The sequence below is a fragment of the Pelodiscus sinensis genome, chromosome 19, assembly GCF_052426305.1.
Source record: "Pelodiscus sinensis isolate ZL-2025 chromosome 19, ASM5242630v1, whole genome shotgun sequence".
NCBI lineage: Eukaryota > Metazoa > Chordata > Testudines > Trionychidae > Pelodiscus > Pelodiscus sinensis.
In genome coordinates, this window is record NC_143070.1 from 4,255,654 (window position 1) to 4,273,780 (window position 18,127).

Here is an 18,127-nt window from a genome sequence, read left to right on the forward strand (position 1 = left end):
TGTACCTCAATGTGACCAACTCCCCGGCTGCTGTAGATCTGCCATGGCTCCTCCGCTGAGGCAGCAAGCCAAACCAAGATTTGAAGAGATTTGTGGGTGCAGTTCCTTCTCTCGGAATTTCCTCAGAAACCCCCTCCTGGGAGGTGCCACTCGGAGAGGGGTGCCCCTGCATAACACGTCAGCTCCCTGCAAAAACTTGAAAAGGTATCACAAATGTTCTGTGTTAAGTGCTGCAGTCCTATGTCCAGGGGTAACTCTGCTACCAGCCCCCACTCCACCCAGCCCTGCATCCTTGTGAAGAAAGGAGGATTTCACGTGGGGCGGGGACTGTCTCTCGCTGTGTCTGTGCAGCGCCCGGCACAACAGGGCCCTGATCTCAGCCGGGGCAGGGACTGTCTCTCGCTGTGTCTATGCAGCACCTGGCACAACGGGGCTCTGATCTCAGCCGGGACAGGGACTGTCTCTCGCTGTGTCTGTGCAGCGCCCGGCACAACGGGGTCCTGATCTCAGCTGGGGCAGGGACTGTCTCTCGCTGTGTCTATGCAGCACCCAGCACAATGGGGCCCTGATCTCAGTTGGGAAAGGGACTGTGGCTGTGTTTAGTTGGCCTCTAGGCACTACCATAATATAAAAAATAATGTCCCAGGAATTAACAATTTTTTTAAAGTCTGAAAAATATAATAGCAATTTTGTGACAAAATGGTTGATTTATTTTTTAAAATAAAATAATGTTGCAAATTCGCTCTAAGTCCATTGGCGTCAATAGGTCCAGACCCCCAAATGGTGTAAGTCAGCATCGTGTTGCTCACTTTCTCGGCACTATCCAGACTGACCCCTCCTGAAGGTTTGTTAGTCGAAATAAAGAGCAACACGCAGTAGGTTCCGCATTCCACATCTGCAAACAGAGGGCGTCGATCCACCCGTTTAAATGAGCACAGCTGCCTTCTGGCAAATCCATTTAAAGTCAGTGTTGCAGATTTCAGACTGGATCTGATTATTCTCTATTGCAGCACAGCTGTTCTCTTCCGCAGGCCCTGATACTGTGAATCTACAGAGTGAAGGAGGCAGTCGCATCAGTGGGGTTAGAGGTGGAGAAGAGAGGCTATTCCCCTTCCTTCTAGGACGCTGGGAGTTCAGTCCTCATCTCTAGTCTTTCTCTACATAGGCTAAAATAAAAGGAAAAATATGTAGCACTGTGAAGACTAACAAGATGGTTTAATGGGTCTTCGTGGGCCAGACCCACTTCCTCAGATCATATTCTGAAGAAGTGGGTCTGGCCCCGGAAAGCTCATCATCTATTAAACCATCTTGTTAGTCTTTAAGGTGCTACATAGTTTTTCCTTTTATTTCAGCAAGATCAGACTAACACAGCTACCTCTATTACTATTCTACATCAGCTAATAAGTGAAAAGAGTTGATGTGTTTCTATTCAGCCCTGGTGGATAGATGTATGTCTTATAGGCTACGTCTAGACTGCAAGCCTCTTTCGAAAGAGGCTTTTTCGAAAAATAATTTCGGAAAAGCCTCTTTCGAAAAAGAGCATCTAGACTGCAAGCAGTACTTTCGAAAAAGCAAGCCGCTTTTTCGAAAGAGAGCACCCAGGCAGTCTGGAGGCTCTCTTTCGAAAAAGCCCTGTTTGCATTCGAGAACGCCTTTTTTCGAAAGAGCACTTTCGAAAAAAGGCGTTCTTCCTCGTGAAATGAGGAGTACCGCCGTCGAAAGAAAAGCCGTCGAAAGAAAAGCCGCGTTCTTTCCGATTTAATTTCGAAAGAACGCGGCTGTAGTCTAGACGCAGGTGAAGTTTTTTTTTTTTTCGAAAAAAGGCTATTTTTTTCGAAAAAACCTTGCAGTTTAGACACAGCCATAGAAACTGGCAACAAAGTAATTAATCAGAGAGGTACTTGAGAGGAGACTAACTTTAGGTTCAAATGTTCAGCTTTTGAAATTGACATGGAAAGTTGAGTCAATTTCAAATTTCATTTGGAGATTTGATTTATTTTGTGTGACTTATTTTTTAGATTTTTAACCAACTCTTGGGGTTCCTGGAACTTTCTCAGTTTTGACACTGATCCGCTTCGGAATTGAGGAGTCTCAAAAGATGATAAAAACAAGAACAGATGGGGGAAAAATTAGTTTTCCCCATTTTGTTGCTAGTCCTACCAGGAACCAAAGAGGTCAAGCAAATAGAGACCCCAATGCTGCAAACATGTATGTAGTTGCTTACCTTTCTCAAAGGCCTATCGCCATTCACCTGAATGAGATTTCAAGTTTAACCCAAGTATTTTTGCTGAATTGAGTTATAGTGTAAGATTTAGTGGATGAAATCCTTGCCTCATAGAGGTAAACAAATGTGTTATTAACTATAAAGAGGCCCAGAATTTCACCCTATGTATTTAATGCAGACTGAGCTAAAATACTAATCTAGCAACACTCACAGTGTTTGATTTAACAGGGAACCGTCCACCCAGGTCCAGTTACTCCCTGGGGATGTGATGTTGAGTCCAATCCACACCGGATTTTGATCTCTTCTAATATTCTGTATGAATGCCTGTGAAATTGACAAGATGTCAGAGATAACAGAACAAGGCAGTGACAAATCAGGACCTGCTGAAACACCAATGAAAAGTAAAGATAATACACAATTATACTATTAATTAATAACTGAATTGGTCCTGTGCCCTTCTGCCCAGATTTTGATGAATTTCATTTACAAATTTCAGTAAACTTCAGTCAACAATCTCCATTTTTTGAGCGAACTTTTGAATATTTTTGTGCTGAGCTTTTTTAAAAAAAACCACAGCTCCAATAAACAAAAAGTAGCATTTCAACTCTGGACAAATGTCTCAGGGGCTATCTACAGACTGCATCTCTTTCCATAGAGGGCAGGATTCTGTACTGAGGGTCTGACAGCGTCTGACTCTGCCACAAGATTTCGCACAATGCTGAAAATACAAATTGATAAAAAAAAACCCACATAAAAGACATGATTTTGCACAACTGGCCATTGAATCATAGAATCATAGAGCTGGAAGAGACCTCAGAAGGTCATCAAGTCCAGCCCCCTGCTCTAGGCAGGACCAATCCCAATTAAATCAACCCAGCCAGGGCTTTGTCAAGCCGAGACATAAAAACCTCTAGGGATGGAGATTCCACCACCTCCCTAGGGAAACCATCCCAGTGCTTCCCCACCCGCCTAGGGAAATAGTTTTTCCTATTGTAATTGACATTTTTTAAAAAAAATAAAACTAGAGAATATCTTTCAAAATTCTGAAAAAAAAAATCTGCGAAAAATAGTGAATGAAAATGTGGCTGTCAATTATTTGTTGGTGGAAAAATAAAAAGAAGGGTTTTTTTTTTAAGCTGCTTTAATTAAAAAGGACACCAATATGGGAGGGTGAACTTTGATATGTTTTTTACCATCTCCTTCCAGTCCTGGATCACTAACAGGCGAGATCTCTTCCGTGAGCAGTCATCCCGTCCCCTGGACCAGTACTTACTCCCATCAGACAGCCAGTAGCACTTGTCCCTGTGCGGCACCCAGTGCCTGGGGCAGAGTTTGCACCCGGCACCCCCTGCATGGGGAAATGGATTAATTATTAATCACGGGTCATTCTGACCTGCTTCCCCTGCAGAGACGCACAGAGCTGCCGCACTTGGTGAGTTAGGGAGACAAAGGGCAGTGCATTGGCGGAGCTATGGGGGGCGAGGCAAGATCACAACATCTCAGGATGCTGTGTCCGTGTGGACACCAATGCTCCCAAGTGATGCCCGGGGATGCTGAGGTGCAGATTAGCAGAGCGAGAGCTCAGTAGGGGACTCTCCCCTTAGAAACCTTGTTGCCCCAATGCCTCAGGAGTGCTGTGTTAGGTTATCAGAGACTCAAGAGGCTCACGTTCATCTTCTAGCCACTGCTGACCCCAGCGCATGGCACCATGGGGCCCTGATCCTAGCAGGGGTAGGGACTGTCTCTCACCATGTCTGGGCAGCGCCCGGCACAACGGGGCCCTGATCTCAGCTGGGGCAGGGCCTGTCTCTCGCTGTGTCTGTGCAGCACCCGGCACAACGGGGCCCTGATCTCAACGGAGGACGAGTGACGAGTTGCATACAGGAAGCACGGGGGTTACCTGCTGAGCTGTTTTCTGTTTCACACAAGTTTTGTTTCAAGCTGGATCGGAAAGCCTCCAAGCTCCCATTGAACGTGGTTGTGCTTTGATTGATCTCACGCGAATGGCTCCTCTCTGTGCTCTGCGGGACTCCTGGCGTCTGTGGGTTCTGAGATGGGTACTGAGAAACTTCAAGGTAAAGAGAAGTGAACGGTTGAGAAGACAGGGCCAGCCAGATTCCAGCTGGCGTCCATCAGCCCTCGCTCCGTCCACATGCGCTTTTGTTTTTCCCAGAGGATGCTCCACCTGTGCCGTGCCCTGAGGCCCCGCCCTCGCTCCGCCTCTTCTGCCAAAGCCCCGCCTACATACCAGCTCTTTTGCCAAGGCCCTGCCGAAGCTCCGCCTCTTTTGCCAAGGCCCTGCCAAAGCTCCCTCCCTTTTTCCAGCCCTGCGGAAGCTCCGCCTCTTTTGCCAAAGCCCTGCGGAAGCTCTGCCTCTTTTGCCAAAGCCCTGCGGAAGCTCCGCCTCTTTCCCCAAGGTCCTGCCAAAGCTCCGCCCCTTTTGCCAGTCCCCTGTTGAAGCTCCACCTCTTTTGCTAAGGCTCCGCCCACACTCCCCCTCCTCTGCCAAGGCCTGGCTTTCACGATACCTTTTCATCCTCCCATTCTGACCTCCCTCCTGAAGCCTCCCTTTCCCATCTCCTGCCCTTTCCGCCCCACTGTTCCCTGCCCCATCCCCCTCCCACTGCCCTCCAAACAGCTGATTGGCAGCCAGCCCTGCGGCCCAGTGAGCCAGTGTGGCTGGCAGATCCTAACCACCCCCTTTATTTTTTTCTCTATGGGTGGCTTGAGGTCCAGAGTACCCCTGTGGTTCCATCGGAATCTATGGGTCAGCTGGTGTCAACCCACCCTCACCCAGTGGCATCCAAGCAGCCAGATCCCCAGCCAGGGTTAAATCAGTGAAACTACGCCAGGAAGCGTCTGGCCAGAGCTGTCCCCGCATCACAGATTTCGAGGCCGTTCCGGTCACTTAGTCTGAGCGGCACCAGCCGGGCCTGCAGCGGCCGACCAGCAACGCTCATGTCCAGCCCCGGTGACGTGTGCGGAGTTCCCGGTGTGCAGCGCAAACCCCCCCCCCCCCCGGGGGCCACTTACCCAGGACAGCCAGGGCCATCACAGCTCCCAGCAGGATGAGATTCCCGGCCCAGCCGAGCCCCAGCGCGGTCCGATGCCACCGCGGGCACGGTGGCCAGGCTGCAAGAATTAACACAAGGGGGGAATTCTGAGCTGGTTTGCAAGCAGGGGGGAGAGGTACCCACCTCCGTTTGACTCTAGCACGGGACGGCTCTGCCCTTAACCGCTCCAGCCCGGCCCGCCTGCTGCTCTCATCTGCCCGTGGAAACAAGCCCCTTTGTTTTACTGTACTGAGCTGAGCCTGGTGCTTGCACCTGCCTCGGAGTAGGAAGTAGGGGAGACCCAGCTCCTCTATTCTCAGCAGTTCAGGAAACCCACCGCCGGAAGCATGGGCGGCGGGCGTAAGCGAACATATGAATGATCATGCCGAGATACAAGAAACCGACGTGAACCATCTGTGCTGAGCAGATAGCTACTGTGAGGCAGGGTGGGACGGTTGCCATCACCGTGTCACAGTCCCTGCAATCGACTGGGTGGAGAACGTCAGCTAAGATTTCCTGCCCCTGCGCTTGGCCAGTGGTGGCTGGGTGACAGCTTGCCACAGAAACACCAATCAGTGACACGCCTTGACAGCAGGCTCGGGGGGAACCGGGTTAGTCTGTCGCTTAGAAGAAAAGCTTAAAAAACAAGGAGTGGTCCTGTAGCATCTAAGGGTACGTCTACACTAGCCCCCTAGATCGATCTAGGGAGGCTAATGAGGGCGATCAAAATTGCAATCAAGCCCAGGATTTAAATATCCTGGGCTTGATTTGCATTTTCCCGGCCGGTCGCCATTTTAGAAATTCACTAGCCTGGAGTAACTAGCCTGTGTCTACATGTGGCAGTGAAACGGGATTCCGATGTAAAGCCCCTAATTTAAATTAGCTGGTAAACCTCATTGCAGGAGGAATAACAGCTAATTTGATTTAGGGCTTTAAATCGGAATCCCATTTCACTGCCACGTGTAGACACGGGCAGTTACTTCTGGCTAGTGAATTTCTAAAATGGCAACCAGCCAGGAACATTCAAATCATGCGTGGGATATTTAAATCCCGCACTTCATTTGCAATTTCGCTCGCCCTCATTAGCCTCCCTAGATTGATCTAGGGGGCTAGTGTAGACAAACCCCTAGAGACAAACATTTGCGGAATATCATGCCAGTCTAGATGTAGCCCTGGAGTCTCTCACGGGAAGGCAGGTTTTCCGATCCTTTAATCATTCTCATGCCTCTGCCCTGATCCCTCTCTCCATCTAGTAATATCCTTCCTGAACTCCGGGCACCAAGACGGGGCACAGGAGTCTAGCAGTAGTTGTAGCGGTAACAAACAGCGGTACTAGAAACATGCTCCGCCTACATACAGAAGGGAAACTGAGGCACGACACGATGGAACGCCAGCTTTCTTAAGGTATTTAGGTGCCTAAAAACCAGGCCCAGTCTGATTACTTAAAGCCCCTAAGTCCCAAGGAAGCCAACCTATCCAGGCACCGTTGGACATGCCAAGCTCATGGCGCCATTGGGAATGTGCGATAAAGAATGGATTCGTACCCAGTTCTTCCAAGTTCTGGCCAGGTATCCATCTCCACGGGCCTCCTTGCTGCTCTGCCTTGGTCTTACAAAACCCAGGGTGCACTCCAGTCAAGCTATGTGGCGGCAGGGCAGAGCTGAGCTGGAGAATATACGGTGCCGAACTGAGACGTGTTACTGCTGCAGCTACAGCCCGTGTGAACACATTTGCCATGCAAAGCAAAACTGTATTTACTGGAGGCACATTTCCCTTAACACTCAGGGCCAGATTTGCAAGGCCTCAGCACCCACGCCCAGGGCTCAGTTTCTCCAGACACAGATTTCTAGATGTTCCCAGACTAAACAGCAACTCAAGTGCAATGTTCCCTCTTATTTTTCCCCTTCTGCGCGCGGAATAAATTTTGTTGCATGCACCAAGGCATGCGTGGATGTGCACCACCCATATAAACACATACTGCCGGCTGTGGGGGCTCTGCTAATCAGCGGAGTGGCATTGGAATCTCCCCATGGTGCCCACTCAAGCGCTTAGCGGTGATATTTTTGAGCAGAATGTGAAGAGTCTTCCTGAAATCTAGTCACTTTCTGAGGGCACCTACAGATGTGGCCCGGTTGTGGTGCTGAGCGTTTTAAAATCAATCCGTAAATCAAAGCATAACAGCTGGGTTCTCAGCACTTATGAATCAGCAAAGCCCTGTAGAGGCCAGTGGAGTTACAAAGATTTATGCGGGGCACCGACCCGGCACTTAGAGCATAGCGGGTCTCGTTTGCAGGCCCAGCACAGGAGCATTACGCTGACCTTCTCCGAGGGGCAAAAGGAACCCAAACTCAGACCTCCAGCTGGTACCAATCAGCTGTCTGGCCACCCTAGTCCTCAGTGCTGATTGGCACCTGCTGATTTTCGGGGCTTGCAAAGTGATTCCGAGATCATAGACTCCCAGTGCTGGAAAAGATCACAAGAGGCACCGAGTCCAGCCCCCTGTCCCAAGCAGGACCAACCCCAACTCAATCATCCAAGCCAGGGCTCCATTAAGCCAAGACTTGAAAACCTCCAAGGATGGAGATTCCACCACGTCCCTAAGGAACCCATCCCAGGGCTTCCCCACCCTTCTCGTGAAATAGTTTTTCCTAATATCCAACCTAGGCCTTTCCCGCTGTAACTTGAGCCCATTGCTCCTTGTTCTGCCATCTGTCACTACTGAGAACAGCCTCTCTCCATCCTCTTTGGAACCTCCCTTCAGATAGTTGAAGGCTGCTATCAAATCCCCCCTCACTCTTCTCTTTTGTAGACTAAACAAGCCCAAATCCCTCAGTCTCTCCTCATAGGTCATGTACTCCAGCCCTCTATTCATTTTGGTCGCCCTCCGCTGGAGCCTCTCCAATGCGTCCACATCCTTTCTGTAGTGGGGGCCCAGAACTGGACGCAATACTCCAGATGTGGCCACCCCAGTGCCGAATAAAGGGGAATAATCACTTCTCTAGATCTGCTTGATATGCTCCTCCTAATGCACCCCAATATGCCATTAGCCTTCTTGGCTACCAGGGCACACTGTTGACTCATCTCCAGCTTCTCATCCACTGGAATCCCCACGTCCTTTTCTGCCAAACTGCTACTTATCCAGCCGGTCCCCAGCCTGTAACAATACTTGGGATTCTTCCGTCCCAAGTGCAGGACTCTGCACTTGTCCTTGTTAACCTCCTCAAATTTCTTTTCCCAATCCTCCAATTTGTCTAGGTCACTCTGGACCGTATCCCTACCCTCCAACCTCTTCCCCTAGCTTATTGTCATCTGCAAACTTGCTGAGGGTGCAAGCCATCCCCTCATCCAGGTCATTAATAAAGATGTGGAACAAAACCGGCCCCATGACCAATCTGAGGGGCACTCCCATGAAGGAGTGTAAACCTGTGTGAAGGTTGAGTGTATATTTTATCCCTAATTTAATGATAAAAAGCACCTCAGGGATGTTGTAATTATCCTACCCGCAAGCATTGCAAACCTTCCTCCCCTCCAAAAACTGAGGGTTAAGGTCACCCTGAAAGGACTCCAGGACTGGACATGTCCAATCAAGACCGTCATGCAATATGAGTCTGCTCTGTAGGGATGCTGTGAAATAAATACGCACTTAGGATCAATGCATTTTAGAGATTTAGGTGCTGGGTTGGATGAAGCTGATTAAGAGACATTTGATTGTCTTCAGATGATTTTCTTTCATTGAGTCCGGGGCCGGATTCGGATCTCAGTGACTCGCCTCTAAATCCGGAGTGACTCCACTGCAGTGAATAGGGTTGGGATTTTGGTCTCAGTGACCTTGTTCCGAATCTGGAGTGACCCCACTTTAGTGAATTGTCTCCAGACTGGATTGGGATCCCAGTTACCCCTGTCCACATCTGGAGTGACCCTACCACAAGGAATTCTGTCAGGGCTGGATTGAGATCCCAATTACCCCATTCCACATCCAGAGTGACTCCAGAGCCATGAATTATGTCAGGACTGGATTGAGATCCCAGTTACCCCATTCCAAATCTGGAGTGACTCCACTGCCATGATTAGGGTCAGGATTCTGGTCTCAGTGAACTTATCCCATATCCAGAGTGACTCCACTTCAGTGAATTGTGTCAGGACTGGATTGAGATCCAGTTACACTGTTCCAAATTGGGAGTGACTCCACTGCAATGAATAGGGTCAGGATTCTGGTTTCAGGGGCCTTGTCCCAAATCTGGAGTGACTCCACTGCCGTGAATAGGGTCAGGATTCTGGTCTCAGTGAACTTGTCCCATATCCAGAGTGACTCCACTTCAATGAATTGTGTTAGGTCTGGATTGGGAACACCAGTGACCCCATTCCAAATCCGGAGTGACCCTAGTGCAAAAAATGGAGTCAGACCTGGATCCTTATCTCAGTGACCAGGAGTAAATCCAAAGCCACCCCACGAAGTCAGTGGAGTTAGGAACAAATTCTGATCTCCATGACTTTGGTGTAAATCCACCAAAGCCAGTGGAACTCTGCCCCTTCCACCAGATCGGGATCAGATCTTTGGCACGTAGCTAGACCTGATATTTATTAAGCGTTCCCATAGCAAAAATGGAATCCAGCCTCTCAAGAGCCACACCCCTGAAAAAAACAGGCCCCAAAATAAATAGCACTCACAGTCCTGCTGTGCCGGAGCCGAAATGCTGCTGGGTGCAGAGCTTGTGGGGTGGTTTAAATAGCAATAAACCGCGCTGTCAGCCATGGCCAGCCAGAAGGCTCCGTCTTAGCTGTGTTGGATCCAAGCTGACCAACACCCCTTCTTCCAGAAAACGGTGTCTCTGTTGAACTCTGCGACCTGCTTCCTGCTGCATGGGCTGAATAAATTGTCCCTAGCTGCTCTTTTCCAACTTGCCAAGGGGGTTCGGGCACCTGACTTAACTCCGATTCTATTCAGTGAGGCAGCAAATTCCAATCCAGAGCCAGGCAGCGCTGGTGTAGCTGGCCTTATGTCTCGAACCTGCACCTCTGCTTTTGTCTGTGCTAGGAGAATAAATGATGCTTTGATGGGCCCTGCCCACAACAGCCAGCTGTCAAAAGTTTGTGCTGCTCCTCTAGCTCGAGAGACGGAAATGAGCTCGAAAAGAGGGTGGGTGGACAGCTTGCCTCCAAAATGTTCTCACTGCACTGTATTTCTTTTTGCAGCAAGCAGCTTGCCTTCCTCTAAAAGTTTGGAAGAGTTGTCTCCCCATGAAACACCCTTCCCTCCAAAAAAGGGTGCAATTATGGGGGCATTTCTGAAGGGGGAGGCAAAAAATGTTGCATGGGGAGGTTGCACACGCAGTGGAAAATTTCCACCGAAAAATTTGATAGCAGCGGTGATAAAAATTATTTTCCATCAGTCTTTCCGATGGGAAAACAAACAGCAATTTTCCATGTTTGGAAACTTCTTTGCCATGGTGCAATGGTATGGTGGTTTTATTGTCTTGACCTCAGGGCAGTTGTTTCAGCGTTTGTACAGCTAGACAGAACTTGGACTTCATTAGCACCCTGAAAAATAGCAGCGGGACGTTGTCTTGGGCTGGTCATTCAAGTCTGAGCCCGCCTTCCTTCTGAGACAAGAGCGCTAGTCCATGTCACTAGCACCGTACCAGCCATCCTGAAAATTGTCCTTGCTATCTCCAGTGGAGCTTGCACGAGTCGTGTCATGAGCAGCGCTGCTCTGTGGGAGTAGAAGGTGAAAAGTCATTAATAGTTTCACAGATGTAAAGGTCACTGGCGCGTCTTATCTAACATCTGTAAAGCAGGCCAGAGACCATCAGAAGAGCGAGGGTTGAGGCTGTCGCAGTTGTCTGAGAGAGAGTGTGTCTTTTAGACAAAACACCCTCGTTTAAGGACATTTGGCAATGCTTCCCTCCATGGTGAACAGGGCTGTGTCTAGACTGGCCACTTTTTCCGGAAAAGCAGCTGCTTTTCCGGAAAAACGTGCCAGCTGTCTACACTGGCCGCTTGAATTTCCGCAAAAGCACTGACGATCTCATGTAAGATTGTCGGTGTTTTTGTGGAAATACGATGCTGCTCCCGTTCGGGCAAAAGTCTTTTTCCGAAAAACTTTTGCGCAAAAGAGCCAGTGTAGACAGCAGAGATTTGTTTTCCGTAAAAAAGCCCCAGTCGTGAAAATGGCGATCAGGGCTTTTTTGCGTAAAACCGCGTCTAGATTGGCCACGGACGCTTTTCCACAAAAAGTGCTTTTGCGGAAAAGCGTCCTGCCAATCTAGACACACTTTTCCGAAAATGCTTTTAACAGAAAACTTTTCTGTTAAAAGCATTTCCGGAAAATCATGCCAGTCTAGATGTAGCCCAGATGTACGGCACAATGACAGGCTGCTTCTGACATGTCAAAACAGAACTGTTCAAGATTTTGATTTGGGGGGGGGAATGGCCTTTTCAGATATTTCCACCCCAAAATGTATTTTTGAGAGGAGTTTTTTTTTAAACGAAATATTTAGTTATTTATCCTCCCCTCCACTTTTTATTCCCCTTTTCTTTTTCACAATTGCGAAAGGAAACAAATCAGAAGGGAGGGGTGGAAAAGGGAAGGAAAATTCAATATACGTGCCCTGAAAAATGGAAAAAACCTGAAAATATTAAAGGTCTGCAGAAGTTTCCAGTGAAAATTTCATCTTAAAAAAAAAAAAGTGAAACATTTTTAAACCTGCAAAGTGAAGACAGTGGGGTGCTGCATCCACCCCTATATTTTTATGGAACTATATTTTTAATATAAATATGCACAACTGGAATATGCTTTATGCAAAAATGTGGCATGTAACCTCTCTTTGAAAAGTCTATAATCCACTAAATGTGTATATTCTGTTAGGGCATCTCTGCAAAGCAGCATTATTTCAAAACTAGCCAATTAGCCCGTCCTAAGACGGGATTTTCAGGTCTCTCCTCTACGTCGGTCTCTCGCTCCGTCTCTCTCTCTCTCTCCCCTCCTCCTACTGCCTCCCCCTCTCTCTCTCTCAGCTCTCCTCCACCTCCTGCCTCTCTCTCTGTCTCTCTCTTTCTCTTCTCCTCCCCCTCCTGCCTCTCACTCGGAGGACCGCGGAGCCCAAATGGCCGTTTGGGCCCCGCACTCCCTGTGCTGCATGGGGGGTGCGGAGCCCAAAAAGTCGCTTGCGCCACTTGCTCCCATGCAGCGGCCTGGCTGAGCCGCGCAGAAGTCAGCCGAGCGCCACGGCGGGAGGTGAAGGGGGGCGGGGCGGTGACGTTCACGGCCAGGGGAGGGGCCTGGAGCCGCTGTCATGCCGCACGTCACCGCCTCACCCCCCTTCGCCTCCCACTGTGGCACTCGGCTGACTTCTGTGCCGCTCAGCCGGGCCGCTGAGGGGGAGCAAGCTGCACAAGCAGCTGTTTGGGCCCCGCACTCCCCATGCACCATGGGCTGCCCAGAGGGAACAGCCAGCATTTCAGCAACAGCGCCCCCCAGAGGGAACAGCCAGCATTTCAGGCTACAGCACCACCCAGAGGGAACAGCCAGCATTTCAGGCAACAGCGCCGCCCAGAGGGAACAGCCAGCATTTCAGGCAACAGCGCCACCCAGAGGGAACAGCCAGCATTTCAGCGTTACAGACTCGCAGACACTGGGCTACTATATATTTCAAAATAACTAACGTTATTCCAAAATAACAAAGAGTGCTTCTACACAGCAAGCTGTTATTTCAAAATAATGTCGACCTGGAGGACTTCTTACTCTGAATCTTGAAACCCTCATTTCATGAGGAGTAAGGGAAGTCAGAGGAAGAACACTTTTCCTTTGACTTCCTGCTGTGTAGACAGCGCCTAAAGCCGAATTAAGCTATTTCGACTAAAGTTGCAAAGCTTATTTCAACTTTTGCCCTGCCATGTACACATGCCCTTAGTGTGCATGTTTCATTCTTGTATGTGACGTTAGAAATATGGAGTGTAACCCTGTTTATTAAACTTGCTTCCCTAATGAAAGCCATTAGTGGGACTTAAGGAACGGGAATAGCCCAGTGCTCAAGGCAAGGATCTGTGAATAATCTTGTTTTTCCTGTACGCCTGGACTATGGTTGGTCCTGATAAGCTGAGGCCAACTCACCTGATGTTGGAACCCATTTTGAATGTGGTACTTTTCCATTGGAAAGTGGGAAAGGATTGCAGTTGAACACAAATGATTCCCACTTTTGAAAAAACTGTAAGAAATGAACCAAACAAAGAGGGTGTTGACAACTGAAAGACACCCCCAAGATGACTAATGGAAACATCTGAGATAGAAGAAAGGGAAGCTTGTGAGAAAAGATGATGACAACTTCTATTAGGTGAGAAATTGCAAGTAACAAGTTTCACAGAGTATAAAACTTAACTGGCAGGTTTTATTTTAATTTGTTTAGTAACATATTTTGATCATCACTTTCAACCATTTAAATCCTACTTTTTAAATTAATTAAATCATTTTTGGTCTCAACCCCAGTGTAAATATTTGTTCTGGGAAGGGTGCATGATGCTCTTTGACTGATAAAGGGTGGAAACTTTATGAGCTTTCTCTGTTTAAGCCTCGTATGCAGAGTAAGATGGATTGATCTGAGGGTTTGCGCTGCCTGGGGTTGTGCTCTTGGGAGCTGTATCAGGTCCCTGTGGCTGAGCCTTCCCAGAGCTGAGTGGCTTTCAGAGTTTAGTGCTCTGTTGGCGGGTTATTACCCCTAACTTTGTGCCTTTACTGGGGAGACCCGGGGTGCTGGCTCAGCATGACAGGACAGGGGGTGCCCCAGAAGACAGGAAGGCAGGCTCAGGGGTATGACCAGCTTATCAGGTGACAGTCTCAAGGGGATCAACCAGTCACAGAAGATCTTTTAGAAAAAGACCGGGTTTTGATTCAAGAATTTGGAAGCTTTTGTTCCTTTTTTTTCAAGTCCTTCTCTTGCACACTGATCTTAGGTCCAATTGCCTTGTGGGTAATTTTTGCTCGGGATTGAGGGAGATGTCCGTCAGACTTGGGGAATTGCAGGAAGAAGGGATGATTCCCCGGAGCTGCCTGTAGGATTCCTGACTGGATTGATTGTTGTGTTTCCGTAGCACCGCAGGCGGAGCCTCGGGGATGAACGGCACTCAAATGGTCAGTGATTTTCTCTCAGTGGTTCTCAGCCTGCAGCCCGCCCAATCAGCACACAGCTGTGGTGGCCCATGTGACACCCTCAGGTAGTATATCTAGTGTGTGCATGTGGCTCACATAACACACAGAGAACCGCACCTCCGGCCCCCGGTGGTAAATAAGTTGAGAACCACTTACTCTGGCTTGAAGAGCTTCCCTCTATCCAGACCCGACCGAGGCAGGGAGAGGAAATGAGTTGCTAAAAGTCACCCAGACGGCCCAACGAAGACACGAATCTAGGTCTAGCGAATTCCAATCTGGTGCTGCCCCGCCCACTAGGCCACACTGCCCCGGTGCGCGGAGTTCTGTTCAGTCGTGGGGCGGAAGCACAGAGCCCGACGTACTTGACAGCTCGCGGCACGACCTGATCTTGGGTGATTTCAACCAGTCGAGAGGAGATTCAGGGAAGCAGAGAATGCTCTCTGGTTTTGGAGGCGATCGGTGGACCAAAACAGACTGGTCTGCACTGGAAACATGAGCGGCCGGTAATACAGGCAAGAGAAAGGCATAGCCTTCCTAAAATTGCTTACCCGCCTCAGCTGCATGGGAAGGCAGGGGCCGCAGCAGAGCATCCCTGCTACCTGGCTGCTAGGGAAGGCTGGGGTTGAGTTTACGGCTGCAACACGGTAGCCCCGGCCCTCCAGGTGTCCAGGAAGGATTGAGCTTGAGGTGGGTGGGTCTTGGCTCCAGAGGCAGGGCCTTGGGAAGAAGGGGTGGGGCCGGAGGGGACTTGCCTTCCGCAGCTGGGCCTTCACCTGCCACCCATGACTGAAAACATCCAGCAGCAAAGTAGCTTCAGGGGGTAGCCGAGTTAGTCTGTTACAGAAAAAACCAACAAATAGTCTGGTAGCACGTTATAGACCAACGAAACATGGAGATGGGATCACGAGCTTTCGTGGGCACGGCCCACTTCTTCAGATGACCGGAGTTATGAGTTGGGGATATGAAAACTCGAAATAAATAGGGGAAGGGGGAGAGAAAGAAAAAGGAGGGAGAACATAAGAACATAAGAACGGCCGTACTGGGTCAGACCAAAGGTCCATCTAGCCCAGTAGCCTGTCTGCCGACAGCGGCCAACACCAGGTGCCCAAGAGAGGGTGGACCGAAGACAATGATCAAGCGATTTGTCTCCTGCCATCCCTCACCAGCCTCTGACAGACAGAGGCCAAGGACACCATTTCTATCCCCTGGCTAATAGCCTTTTATGGACCTAACCTCCATGAAATTATCTAGCTTCTCTTTAAACTCTATTATAGTCCTAGCCTTCACCGCCTCCTCTGGCAAGGAGTTCCACAGGTTGACTACACGCTGTGTGAAGAAGAACTTTCTTTTATTAGTTTTAAACCTGCTCCCCATTAATTTCATTTGGTGTCCTCTAGTTCTTCTATTATGGGAACTAATAAATAACTTTATTTATCTGCCAGGGAGGTGGCAGACAGAGTATCATTAAGTATCTGTAGAATGGGTTCTTAAACCTAAGCAGATAAAAATCAAAGTCAATAGATTCCTAAAACAGGAAGGATACCGCTCAGAGAGCTGTTAGCACCGTCAGTGGTTCTTAAGTAGGTAGAGTCCCCACCAGCCCATATCACCATTGAGTCCATTAGCATGTGAATTGAATTTGTGGATGAACTATCTATAAAGTACTACCAGACCAGTTGTTGTTTTTTAGCAGCAAACTAACGTATCTTGGAGGCGTAGGGAAAATCCACACCCCGGAGTGATGCAGCTGCACCGAGCTAAGCCCTAGCGTAGACGGTAGGCGGATGGAAGAATCTGTCCACATCCCTAGTACCACCTCTCCGGAGAGGCCCTTCCGTTCCTGTCCACACTGCAATGTTGCAGCCTATAGAGTTCGAAGCGTCGCTGTCACCGGGGAGGGTGAATGGTGACTTGTGATGGATGGAGACAAAGCTGAGGCTTCTGGGAGGCTCCCCGCTGGCCTCAGGGCTGGTGCAAACTGCCTCGCAGCATTTCACACCTCCCCTTGCCACCTCAGTGTCTTCCGGGCCCATGCAGCCTCGCAGGAAACCGTCAGGGTGCCAGAACAGCTCTGCTTGCTGAGAGTTGCCCTTCACACCCTCAGCTTATCAGCTCTGCCCCATCGGTTCACTCCCCTGCCTGCCGCTTCCTCCGCCTTCAGCTGCTGCAATTCCCACAGTGGGTGGAACCGGGCCTTAAGGCTAGATGGGCCCATGAGGCTGTCTAGTTTGATGTGCTGTAAGGCCGGCCTTACCGTGAGGTGAACTGAGGTAGGACCCTGAGTGTAGAAAATTGTGTCTACTGCTGGTGCATACGTAGGTAGAAGAGCAGCACCATGAGAGGAGTAGAACAGGAAGAAGGCAGAACTGAGAACTTTCAAAGTTTTGGCCCAAGCAAGGAGGCATGGGGGCAGCATTTGAGCTCCCCACCTCAGGTGCCAAAATGTTGTGGGCCGGCCCTGATGTCCTGTATCGACTAGATATTGTAGAGCATTTGTCCGTTTGAGTACGTCTAGACTACATGGCTGTGTCTAGACTGGCCAGTTTTTCCGGAAAATCAGCCGCTTTTCCAGAAAAACTTGCCAGTTGTCTACACTGGCAGCTTGAATTTCTGCAAAAGCACTGACTTCCTACTGTAAGAAATCAGTGCTTCTTGCGGAAATACTATGCTGCTCCCGTTCGGGCAAAAGTCCCTTTTGCGCAAAACTTTTGTGCAAAAGGGCCAGTGTAGACAGCTCAAGACCTGAGTCTTGCCCACATGCTCAGGGTTTAGCTGATCGCCATATTGGGGTCGGGAAGGAATTTTCCTCCAGGGTAGATTGGCAGAGGCCCTGGAGGTTTTTCGCCTTCCTCTGTAGCATGGGGTACAGATCACAGCTGGAGGATTCTCTGCATCTTGGGGTCTTCAAAGTATTTGAAGGCTTCAATATCTGAGATCTAGGTGAGAGGATTATTCTAGGAGGGGTGGGTGAGATTTTGTGGCCTGCACTGTGCAGGGGGTCAGACTAGATGATCATAATGGTCCCTTCTGACCTTTGAGTCTATGAGATTTGTTTTGCGCAAAAAAGCTCCGATCGTGAAAATGGCGATCGGGGCTTTTTTGCAGAAAACCGCGTCTAGATTGGCACGAACGTTTTTCCACAAAAAGTGCTTTTGCGGAAAAGCATCCTGCCAATCTAGACGCTCTGTTCCGAAAATGCTTTTAACGGAAAACTTTTCCGTTAAAAGCATTTGCGGAAAATCATGCCAGTCTAGACGTAGCCATCTAGACGCGCTTTTCCGGAAATACTTTTAACAGAAAACCTTTCCCGATAAAAGTATTTCTGGAAAATCATGCCAGTGTACACGTAGCCCTACGTGTGTGGGTTACATAGTGCTTTGCGTTGGCCCAGCTGCCTCAAGACTTCAGATTGGAAAACTAGAAGAAAATGTTATTGGAAACCAAATTGATTAGAACCCTTTTCTGTTCAATGTGAGTGAATTGAGTTAAATCATAGTGAATCGTAGTGGCTACGTCTACACTGGCATGATTTTGCGCAAATACTTTTAACACGACAGTTTTTGCGTTAAAGCATTTGCACAAGAGAGTGTTTACACTGGCATGTGCCTTTGCGCAAGAGATGTGCTTTTGCACAAAAGCATCTATGCCAGTGTAGACGCCCTCTTGCACAAGAAAGCTCCGATGGCCATTTTAGCCATAGGGCTTTCT

General features: G+C 49.1%; 1 protein-coding gene across 1 annotated transcript; it reads right to left on the bottom strand.

Annotated features, from left to right (window-relative positions):
* Nucleotides 1-494: 494 nt before the first annotated feature.
* Nucleotides 495-11,329, bottom strand: LOC106732557 (killer cell lectin-like receptor subfamily F member 1). Its single transcript, XM_089771763.1, has 6 exons — nucleotides 9,946-11,329; nucleotides 5,258-5,356; nucleotides 4,125-4,292; nucleotides 3,418-3,572; nucleotides 2,436-2,548; nucleotides 495-1,048 (listed from the first exon to the last, which is right to left on the bottom strand). The coding sequence occupies exons 1-6, from the start codon at nucleotides 10,028-10,030 to the stop codon at nucleotides 925-927; spliced, it is 744 nt and encodes a 247-aa protein (XP_089627889.1). The 5' UTR covers nucleotides 10,031-11,329; the 3' UTR covers nucleotides 495-924.
* Nucleotides 11,330-18,127: the final 6,798 nt, after the last annotated feature.